General features: G+C 42.9%; 1 protein-coding gene across 2 annotated transcripts in view; it reads right to left on the reverse strand.

Annotated features, from left to right (window-relative positions):
- Positions 1-2,486: 2,486 nt before the first annotated feature.
- LOC308591623 (C-signal-like) overlaps positions 2,487-21,227 on the reverse strand; it is a 53,950-nt gene continuing 35,209 nt past the window's right edge. Inside the window, exons 2-7 of one of the 2 annotated variants that reach the window (XM_081202442.1) lie at positions 10,081-10,173; positions 8,385-8,436; positions 6,669-6,856; positions 4,352-4,510; positions 3,950-4,060; positions 2,487-2,753 (exon numbers count right to left, since the gene is read on the reverse strand). In XM_081202442.1, the coding sequence (XP_081058568.1) occupies positions 2,640-2,753; positions 3,950-4,060; positions 4,352-4,510; positions 6,669-6,856; positions 8,385-8,436; positions 10,081-10,173 (717 nt within the window). In that variant the 3' untranslated portion in view covers positions 2,487-2,639. Of the gene's footprint in view, positions 2,754-3,949; positions 4,061-4,351; positions 4,511-6,668; positions 6,857-8,384; positions 8,437-9,707; positions 9,951-10,080; positions 10,174-21,227 lie in introns of those variants that run through there. The other variant, XM_081202443.1, reaches the window with a different exon arrangement.

Below are 21,227 nucleotides of genomic sequence, written 5' to 3' on the forward strand. Positions count from 1 at the left end.
TGCTGCCCACTGGAATTTAAACTATTGTTGGCCTTAGGCAGCATTGCCCACTTCAGATCTTTGGTTTCTGCTCATAGCATTTGACCTAACTCTGTCCTAGACTGCACTGCTGATTTCCAGCCCAGTCTCTGCCTGGCAACTCCACCCCCACCCCTGTACACCAAAGCAGAGATTGAGGGATTCTAGAGGAATTAGAATCCAACAACAATCATCCCTGACCATTGACCATGCTGGCTGAGGATTATCCAAAATGGATTCCAACAATGTCTGTAGGGCCATCAGTTCCTTATCTCCACCCTAAATTATGTCTGGAGCCCAATTTAAAAAAAATAAAAATCAGGGGACTCAGTAATGCAGGCCAGGTCTCTGGCCTAACATCTGGTGATTCTCCATTGCAGCTCTAGGCTAGATTGGCAGTTTCATGAGCCACCCTGTTCACCCAGCAGTGGTTGAGGTGTATTTTCTCACCCAAAATGACAACTTCGTGGGTGAGGTTCTATAATAAATCTTGGCACCATGTATCATGCAGCAAACATTAACCAGGGATTTAGGAATACTGTGTGTTGATACCACCATGTGGTCAATGTGTGTATTGCACTTTAAAACTTTATGCATGCCTTCAAACAAGCCTGCAAGCTTTGCTGTAGCTCCATCTGCGTTTATTAAAACACTTTCAGCTATGGGCTTGTCCACACTGGAGTCTACCATGTATTTGCAGCTATTTGTGTTCCCATTTAATTTGCAAAGTCCACATGATATTACCCTCAAACAATACCAGTCTCAATGCTCTCCACCTGTAGATTTGCGTTAATCCAACATGTGGACAATCCGAGAAACTAGGCTTCAAACTGCTCCACTTAAGTTTGCAGACAAATTGTTTTGATGTTTAGGTGAGGGTGGATCAACTGTCATTTTCTGCTATTCCCCTTTCCACACCCACTACTTCCTCAATGCTTTCATTTCTTTTCCGGCAGTGTTATTTCCAGGGTGCTCCTGCACAATACCAGAAGATTGCACAAACAATCTTACAATTGCCTGTGCCCCGTTCCACACTTCCTGGGTGGGATTTAAACAAAGAAACAGAAACAAAAAACAACAAGGCAGCACACATAGTTATCTGTGTGCATGCCCTGTTGCTACTTAATTGGCAAAGTAGAATTAACAAATTAGGACTTATGGGGAAAACACAAAAGCGAATTGCTGTGGGTCTGAACCAGAAAGGCCAAAGTTGCTCCCTGTACACATTCAAATGTGTGCAGGTCTAATTCAAATGGGGCAGGGAAAGTGGACAAGGCCAAATATGGAGACAAGCCCTATTTGGGGAGGAAATCGGCTCTGCTTGTGTACCTTTTGATGCTTTGTTTATTGTTTATTGCTACTACTTATTACTACTTTCACTCTGGAAAGGCGACACACAAATAAAACGATTGATTGCAAAAAGTGGTATGCAGTCAGTATATGCTGCATGACTGTAGGGACAATGAAATAGTAGCAGGTATAAAAAGGTATGCATTGTTCCAAATTATAGCCTCTAATCTACTAAAAGCTTCAAAAACTCATTCCAAGTGGCAGTTTGATTAGCAGAATTATCAATGGTGGTTTCCCTTACTCCCTCTCTACTAGATCACCCCATCCATATACTTCTCAAAGAACTCCAAAAGGTTAGACAGGACTTAGCTTTGCAGAAGCTATGCTGATCCTTCTTTAGCAAATCTTGTCCTTCTATATCGGAGTGGGGGACCTCAGGCCCAGGGCCGAATGCAGTCCTCTAGGCCTTCACGACTCTCCCCAACCATGCCCCATTCCACACCCCACCTTTCTGTAGTCCTCCTCCACACCCTCAGCTGGTTTTGCCTGAACTGTGTCCTTGAATTTCGTTAATGCTTTTTGCTTCCCTTGATGGAGGATGGAGAGGTATGTATATGTCAACCTGTGGCTTCTGAATGGCTGGTATGTAGCCTATTGTACAAAGGGCAAGAGACACACCCATTGCTCTGCCCACTTTTGCCTCTTGCCTTGCCCACCACTGGCATGTGGCTGCCAGGTTACCCCTGAGGGAATGTGGCCCCTGAGTTGAGAAAGCTTCCTCCCACTTGTTCTACATGCTTAGTAGCTTTCCCTTTATTCATGCATTCTATCAGTTTTCCCGGAAGAGACATTAAGCCAACTTAATCTAAAGTGATGAAGTAAGCAGAGTGAAAATTAGGCCCAGGAACTAAGCTTGTGGTAAGATTGCTCCTGTGTTAGCAATGAATATCAGCATCAGGTCTACAAAGTGATTCTGGCACTTGAGCGATGCTGTCTTTCCAGTATTTATCGAATGATCTGAGCATCTGTCTTGGAAAAAGAATGTCACCTTCTCTAACTCTCAGGCTGTTACTGATCTGTAGAAATAGCTCCACTGTAGTATCCCATGGGTTTGGGAAGGGTGTGAGGAAACTTAACAACAGGTCTGTCCTAAGATAAAGAAGCAGGAGAAGCTAGGAGAACTTCAATAGTTGTATTTATTTGTGAACAAATATCAACAATTCAGCATAGCAGATACATAAGCACGACTATGTTTCCACTAGTTCCCACTCACCTATGGAGGGAACCATACTCATGAGGGCAGAGCAGTTTCTACTAGAGACTCAGTACATTCACCAAGGTAGTTTCTTGCCCTTCCAGTCAACTAAAGTGCCATTGTGCTCATCAGCAAGGTTAGGAAGCACCTGGAGAATCCCTCGCACGCTCTCATCGACAGTCATGACAGCCTGCAAGAGACAAACAGCAGTGAGAAGCACAGCCAATGGCTCTTCTTTGTGGACAGCTGGATTTATCCTCCTACATGTTGGGTGGGAAGGAATCATTCATTCATTCATTCATTCAAACATTTATAGCACCAGATTTTGCTCTCAGTTGTCTGACCCCAACGACCAATCTGGCTATAAGAGGATAAGCAGCTAGTCTCACTGGAAAAGGCCCTGCCTGGCTGAGGGCCTGCTCACGCCCCACAAAGTGACGACCTCCTGCCAGCCTTTGACAATATACATCACTTTGAGTCCTTTGGTGCACTTTTTCTGTGTCAAGAACTTGACCCTAACTCTACCCCCTTCAACCCTGAATCAGGGTTTAATGTTGGGTGTCTCTGAGTTTTGTACATAATACCTTGGATATATTTGATAATGTATGTATCATGATAAATGGCGCAGCTTTTATCATAGAACCTCACTCACAAGGTCTGTATGGGTGGAAAAATACACTTGTGGCTCCTGGACCACAGTGGAGAACAGAGCAGCCCATGAAAACTGCCAAATCTAGCCAACCTAGCCTACAACAGGCATGGGGAACCACCAATCTGTGAGCCAGACCTAGTCTGCATCACCATTCCATCAGCCCACTGTCTTACCTTAGATCCTACCGCATGTAAGCCCTTGACTTCACCTGCTTCTTCTGCCATGACAAACAAGCTCACATTTTACTGCCTGCTGGTCTTTCTGCTCTGGAAAACAACCTACCTGCACTATCTCTCCTTTTCCTATGTGAGACGATGAAGAGAGAGACTGCCTGGCAGGTGCATTCATGAGCTCAGAGGTTCAACCATGGAATGTATCAGCTCAGCTAGAGCAGTCTCCTTGGAAAAGACCCTCTAGCTGCCATACTCCATGGTATGGCCTTTGAGCCATCTGCTACAGTATGAGTGTGCATGTGTGTGAGAGAGACATTGACTAAAAAAAAAAGTTGAGTTTTGCCTCTGCTGGTTCCAGCCCTTAACCGGTTTGCATCAAGGGAATGCACCCTAAAAAGGGTTTTCTTCCTCCAGTGATCTAGACAACTGCCTCTCTTATGTGAAAGTAACACACTTTGTGAATACTTCCTGGGAGTGGGGGTGTCTAACAATCTTCAGCAGTTTTGTTTTTGTTATTTAACTATCTTTTAAAGGAGCTCCTCCCAAAAAATTGGTACCCACCTCCTGGGTGCCCATGTCTGTCTTCACCCACCCTGGGTGAACTGCAGTACACAAAATCCCATCCTCTTTGTAAGTCAGAGACTGGCACTTTGTCAGCATGTTGAGAGCAGCCTGAAAGGGAAAGAGAGAGAAAGTGGGTAGCGAACATCACCATGGAAAGGTTAAAGCCCCCGTCTCAGAAGCTGCTGCAAATTATACTTCCCTGATAATTCTGACTAGTATTTGCAAACCTGGGCTTCTTAAAATTCACATATATAGAATGTGATGTGGCCCAGTGTCCTATATTTGCAAAAGAAAACTAGGACAGTGAGCTCCCTTAGATACAGTCACTTATTTGGATAGGGAGTGTGTCCAGTAGCAGGGCAGCCAACCTATTACTTGGGTGCAAGAAATGTCACCTACCTTGCTGCAGCGGTAGGCAATTACAGGCTTGGAATAGGTTGCGGGAACTAACTCAATACAGCCTAATAGAGAGGAGATGTTGACAATAGCTGCCTTGCTGCAGCTCAGCCCTTTCTGCGAACTTCCTTGGGCTGCCTTCCTTAACAGAGGCAGAAAAGCCTGGAATGAGGAAAGAGAGGGAAGAGAGAAAATAATCCAGGAAAACTCAGTACCCACTTCATTTGCCTTATGTATTTATTCTCGTGTAACAATCTACACTTGTATTATAAGTAATGCCATTTTTACCCCACCTCCCCCCAAAGAGTTCAAGCCATTGTTAATGATTCCTCCCCCATTTTGTTCTACCTCCTTCTTGTGCCCAGAAAAGATGGAACACTGTTGTCTAGACGGTGCACTATTCTGCCATTTTATTCCCAGCAACACTTCATCTTCACTCATTCAAATCCTGCATAAAACTCAGGTGACACAAACTTCTCAGTTTGCACGACGTGTTACATCTGTGGGATCTGGAAAAGGGAGACAGAGCACCTGCAGGCCAAGGCTTGATGCTAATTTTTGTGTGGTTCAGCCAGCAGCAGTTCTTGTGCCACTGTGGCTCCAGCACATTTGACATTTGTGGAGACTCCTTCATTAGGCAGTGGATTCAGTATGTCAGTGGTGGCCCCTCCTACCAGAATTTTCAGGAATCGTACATCTCTTTACATTTAGAAACCAGTGAAGAGTACTTTGATTACCCGGACACTCTACTGCCAACTTGAATGCTGCAGTTTGGTAGTTTTAGACCCCAGACTTAATGTAAGGGGAATTCTTTCAATGGCAACGTGCATTACTACACTTGCTTCAAAATATGGTAAGCCAGCCCCACTGACTTTTGGGTCTCTGCTATTCCTTCTGCTGTCTGGAGCCCCAAAGCCTGACCCTGATAGCATCCCTGTTAGCACAGTTGTGATGTTTGCATAGGGACAAATAAGTGCTATTGTGAATGGTCATCATGCTTATCTTACATATATTTAGGGCAGGCTTGTCCAACTTCCAAGAGACTCTCACTATAAAAAAACTGGTAGTGATCTACCCACTGGATTGACCAAAGTTGTTGAGCTTTTTTGGGGGGGTGGGAGGGGTCCCAAGATCTACCACAATCTACCACAGGCAGCACGTGATGTACCAGTAGATTGTGATCTACCTGTTGGCCATCCCTGATTTAGGATATACCTAACTTTGTAGAGTGGGTGGCACTGTGGATTAAACCACAGAGCCTAGGGCTTGCAGATCAGAAGGTCGGCGTTTCAAATCCCCGCGATGGGGTGATCTCCCGTTGCTCGGTCCCTGCTCCTGCCAACCTAGCAGTTCGAAAGCACGTCAAAGTGGTTAAAGAAGGGTAGAACTTTTTTTATGTACGCCACAACAGCAGCAAGAATACTTATTGCAAACTACTGGAAGACACAAGATTTACCCACTCTGGAAGAATGGCAGATGAAGATGATGGACTATATGGAATTGGCGGAAATGACTGGCAGAATCCGAGACCAAGGAGAAGAGTCGGTGGAAGAAGATTGGAAAACGTTTAAAGACTATTTACAGAAATATTGTAAAATTAATGAATGTTAGAATGATGTTGGATAGAAATTAAGTGGTTTTTAGCTGTAATACTATAAGGGAATATGAAAAATGGATTACTAATAGGTAAAAATTTAATCTCACAATATTTTAAGATTAAAGATTAGGATAAATAAAGAGGGGAAGGATTTGCTGAACTAACAAACTGAAGTGGAATACAAAAAAGGGAGGCGTGAGGAGGTCCGGGAAACAAGCTAATGAAAAATAAGTAATGGAAAGATGGAGTTGTTTTTAACTGTTCTTTTATTTTGTATTTTTCTTTTTTCTTTTCTCATTTTGTAATATTTTGAAAATTTTAATAAATATCTTTTTTTTAAAAAACACGAAAGCACGTCAAAGTGCAAGTAGATAAATAGGTACCGTTCCAGCGGGAAGGTAAACAGCATTTCCATGCACGGCTCTGGTTCGCCAGAAGCGGCTTAGTCATGACCCGGAAGCTGTACGCCGGCTCCCTCGGCCAATAAAGCGAGATGAGCGCCGCAACCCCAGAGTCGTCCGTTACTGGACCTAATGGTCAGGGGTCCCTTTACCTTTTAACTGATGTAGCATGCATTTCTTACTTTTAGTGATCTTTTGACCCAACTGTTTACACTCCCCACACCCATGGATATATTTATCTGGAAAGGGCACTTCATGCATCACATGAAGTGAATCATTTGACTGCTCCAAGCCTGGCATTTGCACCCCCAAGCCCCTGTACCTTGCTCACTAGCAATGGCCCAGTCACATTGGTCTTGTATACATCTTCCATGTCTTCCTCGCTCACAGTGTCTAGCGTCAAGCCTTTCAAAATGCCAGCATTGTTTATTAGCACATTCAGCCCTGTGTCTTTCAGGTGGTCCCCAACAAATGCTGCAGCTTCCGTAATGCTCGCAAGATTTGTAGCATCTGCAAAAACAGAAACAAAAGAGATGGTTAGAAGCAGGAAGAGTTGGGGAGCACTGGGAGCAACTGTGACTGTCCTAACACCACCTACAAAATGCAGGGACAAAGTATGAACTTCAGCTACAGCAATACAAAAGAAAGAATGGTTCTGAAAGTGCTCCCAATAAGTTCATTGTAGTTGTTAATGCCCAACTTCAGGAGGTAATCTAAACTACACAGAATTATACATTTTAAAAATCTGGAAATGGTCTTTAAATATTTTAAAAACACCTTAACAAACACATTTTAGAACAAGAGTGGCCCATGTGGTATTACAACAACACCTGGAGAGCCAACTCCCATCATCCCTGACAACTGGCTGTGCTTTGGGGGCTGATGGGAATCGAGAGTAGCACAGTATTCAGAGGGCAACGCATTGGAGACCCCTGCTTTAGAATAACCAACTAAACCTTACACCTCTATCTCTAATTCACATCTGTGCAACTCAAAACCATTATTAGTATAAATAAAACCCATTAACGTAAAGCACACAGTGTTAACGAACCCAGTTATATTCGGAACTACAAATATGCTGTTTTAAAAGGGTAAAACTTAGTTGGTGACAACTCTTTATCCTTTCTTGGACAATGAAGCACAAGCCACGGGCTTCTTGATGTTTATTGTCAGAAAAAGTGACGCAACAGCAATCTGCTTGTGATCAGGATCATCATCCTTATTTGAGGGAAGATCAATACATTGTTAGTCAGAGAACCGTGCGCTGTTAGTAACAGACTGGCAAGAAGAAATGGTTTTTCAAGATCCCTTGAAAATGCAAACTCCTGTATATAGTACGTAAACTCGTCTGTCTTCCTGTATGGGCAATATTCTACATTTTCAAAGGAGGCTGGAATTAGGTAAATGGTATTGTTTATTGAATCATATGCATAACAGTACCCTTATTTAATGCTACATAGAATCATAAGGCACTATTTACTTACACTGGTCTTCAGCTTTGTAAAGGATTTCGTGAGAAGGAGTGATTATCTCTTCTCTGATTAGCCTATATCACTGGGTTTATCTTTTAAAAAATCAAGAATGATGCCTGGTGTTCTGCAGCAGCAGGTTAAAACCTCCTGTTCTAATATATGAAGTCTGGAGTACTCATAAAAGGGGTTTATGGCAGTGAGGGGGCATGATTGTGACTATCGTGATGGGACCCTGCACTTCTGAAGTAGCCACTGTACCCCTGACACTAGGTAACAGAATTATGAAGAACTACAAACTGCAGAGGGAGGATCTGCATTAAACTTCCTCCCTCTATAGCAGCCAATGCCATATTCTAGCTAAGATGCAAATGGCTGAAGAAATAGGGCACAGATCTCTAGCTACCAGGATCCAAACCAAGAGGCTATTTCCTCCATCCTTTGGGGAGAAGATGGAATGATGCAGAAGGGTTTGCTGCAAAAGAAGGGAGAGGAGTGAAAGTGAGAGAGTCCCACGAACATATGCTGGCTGTATGAAGGTTAAAAGGTAAGTGGGAGAGAAGGCATACCCAACTTCACCATCACAAGGTTTGGATGACTGGAAGCCAATTTCCTCAGTTCCTGGAAAGACATAAAGAGCAGAACAACAAATATTAAGAAGTAATCAGGTAGGCTGCTGTCGGAATATACACTATTACTTCAGGATATTATTATTTTAAAAAAGAAATACTGAGCATGATCCAGCCACATTTAAGCACTCAAGTGGGAATTAAAACATGTTTAGACTTGTTCTGTCCCTACTGATTCTTCTTGAAGTGGGTCCAAGTGCTCTGACAGGATTGGAAGACTGACCGGCATAGCAATCTTTTGCATTCAAATAAAATACTGATCATGAATATGGTAATTTATTTTGCATTGGCAGCTGGGAGGTCAAGACAATTTTAGTTTAACGTTGACATAATAATGATTTGTGGATAGCCAACCCTTAATGATTTCACACCTTGTTTCATTACAGATTTGCCTTTAATGACGCTATACGTGTGAGACCAGAAGTGAGACTGATCATTATCTAACTCAGTACTGTTTTTCTCAGTATAATACAATTACTGACCAATAACTCTCTCTCCCTCTGTGTGTGTAATATATATATATATATATATATATATATATATATATATATATATATATATATATGGGTTCTAATTAACTATGAAGATTATAAAACCACGGTCTACTAACAGTGTAGTTGTAGGCACATCTTACTCCAAACAAAGCCTCATTAATTTAAATGAGACTTATTCATTGGTGAAGTGTATAACCGATTTCAGCCTAAAAGTGCTCTCCACCCTGGCTGGTTCTTGGCCACTTTCCTTGCTATAAATGCATTCAATCAAAGTCTCATGCCAGTGCTGATGAGACTGAATATTCAAGGTTCATCTCCAGTTTTTTGCTCAAGCTCAAGGTCTGTACTCCAGAGCACTCAAAACTGATGATTTACTTTATACCCCTCTTCCTGAGTGAGCTCCTAGCTAACCTAGGAGTTTAAAGAAACACAATGAGTAGTGATTTCCTTCGCCTTTGGGGGTGAAAGTTCCTACCTAACACGCGACAGCAATAACTGGTGCAAAATAACTTCCTGACTCCTCCGCTTTGATTCCCAGAAAGTGCTGCTCTTCCTCCTTCCCTCAATTCCCAGTCACCCGACCAGCCCCAATCTCCACCCGTTTGCTGGGAAATAAACCCTGCTCAATTCCATGGGGCTTCCCACCGACCAAGGCTGCAATGCTGCGCCGGCTTACCCGGGACGAAGCCCCAGAGACCAGAGCGGGACTTCCTTCCGAGAACTCTCCTCCCTTCCCCAAGCAGCCCATGTTAGGGCTTGAGCCTCTCACCTGCCCGCGCTCCCCGTCCGGAGACCGGCTGCAGGCAAAGAGCCACTGCGGCGCGTTGGGCATCTCCAGGAGCTGGCGAACCAGCTCCAGGCCGATGCCGCGGTTGGCTCCGGTCACCAAGACGCTGCGCGCTCCCAAGCCCTCCATGAGCATCTGCTGCACCGCCGCCCCGGGTCTGCCTCCGACAGAAAACTTGCCTGTGGGGCAACACCCTTCGCACCCGCCACACATCGCCCCCCTGCGGCCGCTTGCGGGAACTGGAGCCTTTCCTCGCAGCCTGATGACTATGATTTTTGATAACAGTGTAAAAGTGCACTTTGCGGAAGGTCTGCCTCTGTGGCAGAGCATCTGCTTTGCACACAGAAGGACCCACGTTCAGTCCCCGGCATCCTCGTGTATGGCTGGGAGAGAACCTCTTTGAAATCCTGGAGAACCGCTGCTGCCAGTCAGTGTAGACAATACTGAGCTGGAAGGAGAAACACTGTAAGATAGTTTCCAGTATAGGCCCAGCATGGGTGAAACAGCTGCTCATGCCAATATATCATGGGTAGGCAAACTAAGACCCGGGGGCTGGATCCAGCCCAATCGTCTTCTAAATCTGGCCCGTGGACGGTCCAGGAATCAGCGTGTTTTTACAAGAGTAGAATGTGTCCTTTTATTTAAAATGCATCTCTGGATTATTTGTGGGGCATAGGAATTTGTTCATTTCGCCCCCCCAAAAAAAATATAGTCCACCCCCTCACAAGGTCTGAGGGACAGTGGACTGGCCCCCTGCTGAAAACGTTTGCTGACCCCTGCAATATATTATCTAAGGCTGTTGCTGTTTACTTGGGCTCTAACCTGCTCCCACTGTTGGTGTTTGAAGTTGTAGACAATCGCTCTTTCCTCCTGTAAGTTTGTGAGATATATTTCTGTTCAGTGTGTATTCCTCAAACCAGCTTCCATGGGCGTAGCCAAGGGTGTGTGTGCCGGGGGTGGCATCTGCCCTCCAATCAATAAAAATCAATAAAAATATATAGCCAACTCAGGTCCCGCCCCCCCCCAGAAAAGGCCTGCTTCCCCCCAACAAAAATCCAATTTGAAACTGTAACCTACATCTACTTTGAGGTTAAGGTGTGTACATTTGGGACCTCCGTTGCAGGTATGTATATTTGGTTTTCCCTCCCCTGCAACACCTCCTAATAGGTAATTGAAGACATCCCAGCCCCCTCACTGGACAGCAGTGTTCAAATGCAACTTGAAACACAGCAAGCACCCCAACCCCACCCCACCCCCGAATAATCTCACTGTTTTAAGCAACCCATGTGTACATAAGCAAAAAGTAGGGGGGAAGCATCTTCTAAGAATAGAAGGCAATATGATCCAACATCCTGCTTGATGCAACCAATGGGGATTTGTTTGAAGATCTCCAATAATCTTGATCTCATTCAGCTCCTTTGGGAATAGGTTGCATCTATTGTCAAATGGCTCTTAACTGTTTAGAATGTGGGTGGGGGAACTGTTTAGGAAGGAGGAGGACACACCCATCTCAGCAACCTTCCAGAGGGCCAAGAGTATCTTCTTGTTAACATGACGTTTTCATAATAGATTTCATATAAGAACAGTATATCTGGCTTGGTTTTGTTTTTTAAAAAATAACTCAAAATGTGTCTTCTTTTAATCAGTGAACCCAACCCCCTTACACTAAATGTTTTTATCTTATACAATGATGTCATTGTAACCAATCAATTTAATCTTTCCGATTTTTAGCTTCAATTCATATTTTAAAAGTTGTTGTGTGCTGGAGATAATTTGTGTGATTAAATCTATGTTATAGCCAAGTATATAAAATGGTTCATAACTCATTTTGATACCATGCACCCTGAACAAATGGACACTTCATAACCATATCTAAACCTCCCCCATGCTCCTTTGCTCCTCACCATCTCCAGACCTCACTGTTTAAGAGATCACCATTTTACAACAGCACAACCTGGAGGCAAAACATTTTTGAAGATGAATTGGTGAATGTTCCCTAAATGTAGTGGAGAGAGATGCTGTTAACAGGAATAAAAAGAAGTGAACAGAGAAACCTTCTTAACTAGAGACCAGAGGCAACCTCCCACTCACCCTACAAACAGTAAACATATATATTACAATAAATAAAACTGCCATTTTGCAGACAAAAGCTCAGCAGAGAATACAAGTATTAGTCCAAAATAACAAAGTATATTTTAACATCTGATTCTAACAAGGGAATTGCAATTTTCAGTTTTTATTTTACATTTCTTTTTATTTTCTTGTCTTTTGGAGTGTTAAGTCTCCAGTCAAAAATATCTGCAGCCTCATCTTGTTCTTAGCAGCATGTGTCATGGAAGACCACAGCATAAAAGGAAATCCACATTTGTATCTGATGTTAGCCTCACTAAGTTTAGCTGTGCAGAAAAACAGTGGATGTCTTTTTTGCAGTCATAGGTTTCAAGTTTTGATAAAGTTCAATCTATGTCCCGTTCAGCTTTATCTGGTCAATTTGCCTAGTGAGTTTCAAGATATCCCTTTATAGCACTGTTTGTGAATGCATGATTATGTCCTATGTGGGAAATCCTTCTTTAGGTTTTGGGGCTAGGGCTCAATGGGCATGTTCAATTTGATCTACAGTGAGACGAATTTCAGGGAATTGTTTAGAGAACCAACTTGCTGAAAAGCCCATCACATTTTGTTTCTCCAGACATTCTTCATCCTATCTGGCCTTCAAATTTGGACTCAGATCTGTTTTCCAGTTACTCAAGCTGGGCATCTATTTAATATATAGCCTCTTCCATTTAAGAAAAGGCTTTTTTGGACTTCATGAACATATTAAATGCTTCAGAAGCTGTTTTAGTTCTTTTATCTTTCCTGTCAGTTCTGTCACTTTTTCTTCCAAAGATAAGTCATATTTAATTTCTATTTTGAGAGCTTTTTTTACTATAAATAGCTGCAAAGTGAACTTATGAGGAGCTCTTGGCTATTTTTTGACAGCTTTCTGTATTTTTGGTGCCATTGCTAGGTCACTGTCAAATCTTTCAATGAAACAATCAGACTCTATCTGTCCTTTCTTTAAAATATGTCTCTAGGCTAACTTCTTTAGAATTTAAATAGTACCTTGCATATCCTGGAACAAGTCAACTTGCTTTTCTTTTCTTTTCTTTTCTTTTCTTTTCTTTTCTTTTCTTTTCTTTTCTTTTCTTTTCTTTTTCTTTTCTCTCTCTCTCTCTCCTTTGTTCTGTTAGGCTGTGAAGAGTGAAGTCTGGGCAATTGTCCCCATTGATTCTAAATCTAAAAAAGTGGGGTAGCCTGTGTGACACGTTTCTCAAAGAAGCCTAAATCCAACCATCTTTCACCAGTCCTGTAAAACCCTACTAAACACACATGATTAAATATTTGCCACTTCACTGGTGGCCATAGCAACACCGTTCAAACCACCAATCTTAAAGGCAAACATTGACATTTTATACCTGTAATTATGATGGAAGTAGAAAGTAGATTAGCAGCAGAATCTTGCGCATGTCTGCTGAGAAGCAAGTCTTAATGAGTTCAATGATGCTTAAGTTATGCCTCAGCAAGTGGTTATAAAATTGCATCCATAGTCTCTTTTCATTATCCAAGACTGCAGTTAGCTTTTGGTTTTATGTCTTATTTTGTGTTTTGTTTGTTTGTTTGTTTATTACTGGAGTGGGGAGTCAATGCATCACATCTCTGGTGCATGTACACATAATGCACACAAACCACTAAGGCACCTTGCAGTGTACACCTTGCTGTTTCACAACCTGCATTTGCTGGGGTATACATTTTAAATCATTAGCCTCTTGGAGGACATTCGGTCTTCTTCAAGTTGGTGCCTTCCAGGTGGTTTGGAGTCCAGCTCACAGCAGCCCTAATCAGCACAGTCATGCACCTGCAGGGCACCAGCTTGGCGAAGGCTGTTCTTCTTATAGATATTTAACAGCTCCCCTGGGTGTAATAGTTTTGCCTCCTCATACTGTTCATGCTACAGAATGGTCCCTACTTCTGCATCACATGCTAAAGGACCATTTGGGGCTGTTTTCTGGGCTGTAGGCTTTGTGTTACATCTGTTGCAGGCATCCTGCTCTTTTTCCAAGACAACATGCTTTGATCCACATGATAATCCTGGGAACTAGTCAATGCCAAGAGAGTCTAGCCTTAAAGGCTCAGTGGGCATTTAATCCTAGGATTCCTTGATCCAGGTTCAACTCTCTGTCCAGTGCTGAAATAATGCAGGAAAACAGAAGTGAGTGTGTACAAGCCCTATTTGGCCAAATCAGAGTCCTGTGCAGCCTTCTCAAGAGTGGGGCTGAAGGGACTGTCAGAAAATATAATGCGGTCAGGCCCATTCTGCACCACCTGTAATTCAAGGATGGATTATGTCCACTGCACTGCAATGTCTCTTATGTATTTTGTATGCTTGAGTGACAGGGAGTGGATTTGTTAAAGCAGGAGCAGGGAGCAGGATCTGGCCAGCAGGGCCAGATCCTGTGTTCCCTCACTCCCTGCATGTCATGTTGACAGGTGAGTGGGAGGGTTCTGGTAATGCATACAAGGTAAATTGACGAGAGGCAAGGCAAGAGTTCAGGACGCAAATAGCATTAAGCTGGAGGCTAAAATGTCGCTCCAGAAATAGGTAACCCCAGAATGAGCGTTAAACAGAGCTGCAGCTCCACCTGGGTGGCCAACTCTGCCTTTAATGAGAGAAACCTCTTCACTTAAAGGGTGACAAACCATAGACTCTTGATGGTGAAGAGGAATAGTGGTTCTGCTGGGCCTTCTGGTTTGGAGTCAGATGGGGGCAATGCAATCTTTTTGTTTAGAGAGATGCTGACAAAATGGGCTCCTGTTCTGTTGTTGCTTACAGTTGAGCAGGGACATTGAGGGCTGGCCCTGAAAAGTACCTCTCCAATCTGATGCCTCTTCCAAATGCATGGATTCATTTCCTCAAAGATGGGGAGTTGAACCACCGGATCATTACATCAAGAGGGAGTCTTATACCTATCTCATTCCTGGGGGCAACAACTGCCTATTCATGAAGTAAAGCATTGATAACACCCTGGACCAAACTGTTCAGAGTAATCCACCTGGTAAACAGTCAAGTGCTCACATGGTTGGCTGAACACTTCCAACACTGCATGCATCTTATAGCTGGTACACTAAATCTCCAAGTGGGTGCTTGGGTAAACAATCTCAAAGGCAACAACTGAACTTTTCTATCTCATTAAAAAGGAACAAAAGATGGAGGCAGATTAACCTGGGTCCCTTGCCAGTCTAAAAAACCAGTTCCCAAACTCCTTTTCCACTTCAGAAGTAATTTAATCTATGAGTACTTTGGCATAAATAAGTGAGCAATGTAAGTCAAAAGTGCTAAACACTTATGGCCAATATCTTTCCAAAATGATTATAACACTCCTTTTTCCTTCTTAAGATAGTCTTATATGCACATCACTGCATTAATTTGATCATCAGATTTCTCTGTCCTTAAAGATCTAGCAGCATTTACCAATGGCTTTCTGCTTCTTCAGCATTCTGCATCAAACTAAGTTTGTGTGAGAAATTTTGTTTTTTCTGATATCCAGGTTTTATGAAGCATGGTCTTAGGTTTTCTAGAATATATAAAACATAAAATATAAACTAGTTACTTTTCTTATTTATGAGTTAGCTTAATCATGGTCTGATTTCCTAAAATCTGCCTTATTTTACCTGCCACAGGTAATGTCCATCTAATATGTCTTCCCCAATGCAGACACCTTGCATAGGATGTGTGGCAGTGTACTGTTTGCTGCTCTTTATGTAGTCTACCTATACCACCCATGAAAGGTGATTACTATCTGCCTGGTCTTCTAAATAGAAAGATTGAACTATTGAAATATATAAAAATTCTCAGCACTCAGAACTCCCTTGATCATTTAAAACTTTGTTGGTTCAAACAATTAAAGCATTTTTTTAATCTGCCTTCAGCCCTTTAAGGATTGTCTCTTCTTAAAACTAGAATGTAGCTCACACACCAGATGTAAATTTCAACTGGCAGACAGAGAAACCTCTCTCTGTTCCAAATTATAACCATTTCAAAGATAATTAGAGAAAGGGAAGCTTTTGTGCAACCAAAGCCCATCAGTGTTCTCACATGGCTTTGGGGCAAGATTTTGATTCCTCTGGTCTAAGTCGCTCAGCCCCGTCCAGATTCCCAGGAGCTGACAGCTTCTCAGTCTCCTGACTTAGAAAATGGCTTTTTCAGAGCATCAGAGGCCAATCTCCTGTTCACTCTTATCTCTAGTGTGAATTTGATAGCCAAGATTTATGCATGGCTATCATCAATCACCGCTTAATTATGTCCATTGGCGACTTGCCAGGGTTAGTGTTTCCTTCAAGAATAAGGCACAATGGAGGCTATAATGTATTTAAGTTATGTGGTTTGTTTACACATATATACAACCTGGAGCTTTCACTGGAGGGGCTCATAGCACCAGCACCCCAAAACGTGCCAGCTTATTCCATAGTAGCAGCAACAATGAGTCCAGTGCCATTCTTTCTCTAACTTGCACTGTAGGGCACAACTCAGAATAATGGTTCCTCTCTGCTTACTGGTTGCATCACTCTTAACTCCAACCCTTTTCCTGACCCCTTGCCTAAGTTCTGGTCTCTTTTATATCCCAGAAGAGGGCCCCTCATTTGATGTGCTAAAGCTCATTACCTCAAAAAGGACCAGCTTTTTACACTTATTCACACTTAGCCCTTGAGAGAGGGAGGAAATCCACACATTTGCAAATGAGATTCATCCCCAGTCACCTCACCAAGAATTCTGACTTCATTAAAACTTGTTGATTTGGCTAAGGTTACAAGGTCTAATACACAACCCAGGGAGTGTGCCTAGGTTAATTATCTCTTCACATATGCTAATTCCAGGGAGATTAACAGTGGCTAATCCACATCTTAAATACACATGAGTCTGACTATTACCGGTCCTAACATACCAGTTCGAATAAAATCCTAAAAATTTATTAAACCCAAGCATTTAGCACCCACAGATCTAGAACAATCTATACACTTATATGAAAGCTTCTTAGATGTAAGCATAAGAACTCATATGTGATACTTACAGGGGTTTTGGGGCTGTTTTAGGTATTACATACCTTAGTTCAGGATGCTTGACCCGAGTGGAAATTGCCCATTAGTTATATACCTTAAACCAGGCTTCCTCAACCTTGGCCCTCCAGATGTTTTTGGCCTACAACTCCCATGATCCCTAGCTAGCAGGACCAGTGGTCAGGGATGATGGGAATTGTAGTCTTAAAAAACATCTGGAGGGCCGAGGTTGAGGAAGCCTGCCTTAAACAGAAGCCTACTAAGAGCATGTGTTGATGTTTTGTTTAAAATTCTAAATTTTAGTTTCCTGTGACGGAGAAGATAAGAGCACATTCTGTGGTTCAAAACATGTGAAGGAGATAACTGATGTGGTTAGAACAGGTGCAAAGCATGCCATAGAGAACATTCTGTGGTTGTGAAGATAGGTCAGAGAGTTAACATGTCTTGTGCTCAGGCAGAATAATTGAAAACCAGATATACTGTGGAAATTTTAAGGATTTATTGTGATTTATATAATTAGCCACCTGTATTGCCAGATTTTGCACAAATAATTACAAGGGGTGTATAGGGGACAAGTAGGAACTCTGGTGGCTCCCACCCTATGACGACATACAAAAGCATACCTTCAAGTCTACTTTGGGGGGGAAGGATTGTTACAGATCTAGAGTTAGAAATTAGCAATGTGGTAGCATTTAGATAATATTTGGGATATGGATGGGAAAATACAGGTTGCAGCAGTTCTCCTGAACTGTGCCAAACATGGAAATTCCTGGGTTTAGCCTATGCAAACTAGCCTGCCCAGAGTAGCTGACTGCAAGCTAATATGAAACAATGTCATCAACACATAAAATAAACAATCTTTGGGTCTAGGCAAAACAGAGTTGTCATGGTTCCTGTGGACAGAGGAAGGTTTGTGATTGAAAAAACGTCAGAAGGCAAGCTGTGCCAATGGGGGGAAAGTGTCATTTTACACAGAAGCTTAAAACAAGGAGTTCTGGGAACGAGGAGGAGGAGATAGGTAGCACTCCAAGTGGGGGCTGAGGGGCAGAATATTGGCAGGCTGGCTGAAGGCAGGCTGAGACCGAGGCATGGAGAACAAGCCCCTCTTGTGATGCAAATGCTGTAACCTCTGCACTCCCTCCACTGAAAGCTTCCAGTGCAAATATGAGTAAAATAAACCATATTTTTTAAATACACAACAGTCTGTGCCACGTCTTGAATTCCCAATGGCAACACGACCCTGGGTAAATGCCTGTGTTATATACTGCAGTTCTCACCCTGGGCCAGCAGGAGGATAATGTAGATAGTTCAGGTCCACATATGCAAATAAGGGGTCGAAAGTGACGTTCAGTGATTGGATAGTTACAGAATATGGTTACTGTTGCATTCTAGTGGAGCTCTAAATAAGCAAGCTGGCTGAACCCTTCAGTTCAGTTCTGTTCTGGCCTGTGAATAAACACGAGCTGTTTGAAGAATTGCTGTGTCATCTGATATGTTCACCCACAACTTAACCCTGGAACCCCCTGGATACTTGCTACTGCTCGGCAGAGACTGAGGTGGTGGTGCACAACCTTTGTATGTACTGAGCATAGCACATTCATAGCACATACAAAGGTTGTGCACCACATTTACAAAAAACAAAAAACAGCAACCCTGCCACTAATTTTATGGGAATTGCGCATATTGCTAGGGATCTGTTTACATCCTGCTAGTGAGTGTGGTAGAAGCTGAAAGATGTTTCAGCAAAATAGCACTCCTGAAAAACTGCTGTCATTCTTCTGCAGAACAAGAATGGTTAAGACATCTAGCAATTGAACCTGACTTTTCTGACTTACAGCTTTAGGAGAATGTTAAAGATGCACCTCTTTACCCTGGCTTTTGACCCCTGAGGTGTATGTTTTTGAGACCCACCTTACTTTTACGGTTGTGGGTTGTTCTTAATTGTTTTTAATGTTGTTTTAATGCCGTAATCTGCCCTGAGACCTTATGGTGAAGGATGGGTACTAATAATAATATTCATGATTTTCAATGAAAAAGGCCAGAAAACGAACCTGTTAATTGGTCTATTGAAAAAAATGTTTGTAGCCATGTTGAACAACAATAACAACACTGAAAGGACAATGCCTTTAAACTGGAACCAACCAAAATATTATAGAAGAGTCAGTAGCCTTTGTATTTGCCCATTGCCTCATAACATGAGAAACCCCCCAGCATGGGTCATCGTATAATTTCAGAAATGTAGAAAATAAAATTTCAGAATTAAAATAGAAACTTTTCTTTCATGACTCAGGAGATGGTTTGCATAGGATGGGATTGTGGCATATGTGTGTGGCAGGGGACTCAAATTACAATACTTTTACCCCCCCCCAACAAAAAGCCCTATGATACAACCCATCATAATATTGGGAGGGACAATGGGTTTGGTTTTCTTTGGAAGAGAGATCACTGGAGTCTCACTGCATTTTTAAAAAAAGTACTTACCCATGAACAAGTTATTTTCTCACGCAGATTGAACTTACAACATCCCAGCGAAGGTGGAGTGGGAAAGATGCCAGCTTCCAATTTTCTCTTCCAATGAGACAACAGTGACCACTTTTGAGCAATGAGCCAACAATCTCCTACCTAACAAAAGGAAGTTTATACAATGCAATGTGATCGTATATCATTTTTGCATTGAGACACCAGCCCATAATCCTTTACATTAAACCTTGACAACTTTGCTCAAAATTGCGAACCAGCTTCAGTCCTGATTTCTCCAGCTTCTTTGCACCTGTCAGGTCCTGGCTTTGAAACACACCACACTCAGTTGGCAGCTGTAGCCATGATTCATATACTCATAGTGTATATTTTAAAGCATTTTGGATGTCTATCTCAAAATGTAGTGGAACTACTATGCCAACCCTAAAAAGCTGCAGCTGGGCACAACAGGAGACATTAACCTCTGCTCTGTCCAAAGGCATCCAGGAAGCCAACACCAAAGGACCTCCTTCCTTCCTTCAGCAGTGGGCACATAAGGGATTTTGAGAAAGTGCCAATGCTGTAGGCATGCCCTTTATCAAGCGGGGAAAGACACCTACATCAGCCACCACTGCTCTTTTCACCTCTCCTTCCCAAAGTGTGGTCCACAGACCAGGAGTGCTCCATTACCTTCATTCAGGTGGCCTGTGGTGTGTCTGTATGAGCACAGTTAAAAACCATACAGCTGCTAACACAGTGCATTACAATTGCTACAACAGGCAGAATAATCATTAAGTGGTCCTCCAAGACCCCCAGCAATTTTCAAGAGGCCAGTACGGGGGAAAAGTTGGGAGATCACTGCCTTATATGTTGCATAAACTTGTACTACCCTACCATTTGAATAAGTGATAAGCAAGCAGGGCTCAATTTCCCCATAAGCCTATTATCATTTCATCACCCTTCCTTTATTCTAATCATTCAACCAAGTAAACGAGTCACATAGTCTCAAAAGCCATTCTTGCATAGAGGGTGGGTCAAACTTTCTTGTGGACCCAGTGCCCCTCCCGCCTGAGGATGCAGCGCTGCCAGCCTCAGACTGAGAGGACTCCATCATAGATACCCCACCAAGACCAGGGTCTCTCCTGCTCCCTCAAAACTGCCCCTTATCTGATCTTGCTCTCCTTCAGTTCTTTTACCCAAAGGCATTTCCTGTCCCTCAATGTCTCGTCAGCAAATGTACCTTAAGAAAAACATACACCAAGCAATGGTACACAGAAGCAGATAGTTGATGCTTCTAATTTTTGTAACACTGTGCAACCTCCGTTTGCTGGTACTACCCTGGTAGAAACATGAAAGGTTTTACTTATGATTTATTCAGTCCTCATGGTGAGAGACAAAAAATCCACACATCCCTCAATGATGGAGTTGTTCACTCTGGCTCCTCCCCCTTCCTTCTCTCCCAATAGCATCTGACCCTACGGTGGCCACCTGTGGTCAAATGCATCTGCGTCCATTGCTCTTGCACTATTAACGAGCACCAAGTTCTAGGAGACGGTGGATCATCTACGCCATGCATGGCCAAACTTGGAACTCCAGCTGTTTTGGGACTGCAACTCCAATCATCCCTAGCTAGCAGGACAAGTGGTCAGGGATGATGGGAATTCTAGTCCCAAAGCATCTGGTGGGCCAAGTTTGGCCATGCCTGATCTATGCTGTCTAATGAAGTGTCTGCTGGCTGCCCCAGCCTCCCATCTCCTTCTCTTAACACCTCATAACTTGGCTGCTTGCTTGTCTCTGAACTGTTGTCTCCCTCATAGTTCCGCTGTAATTCAATACTGCTTCCCTCTTCCCTGGCAGCTACAGGAGAAATGGGGACGATCTCCACCATTCCTCCTCTTCCTCTTCATTCCAGTCTGTGGCAGAATGTACTGTTGCGAAATGCAGAACACGGAC

This window comes from Podarcis bocagei, assembly GCF_964188305.1.
Source record: "Podarcis bocagei genome assembly, chromosome: 7".
Taxonomy (NCBI): domain Eukaryota; kingdom Metazoa; phylum Chordata; class Lepidosauria; order Squamata; family Lacertidae; genus Podarcis; species Podarcis bocagei.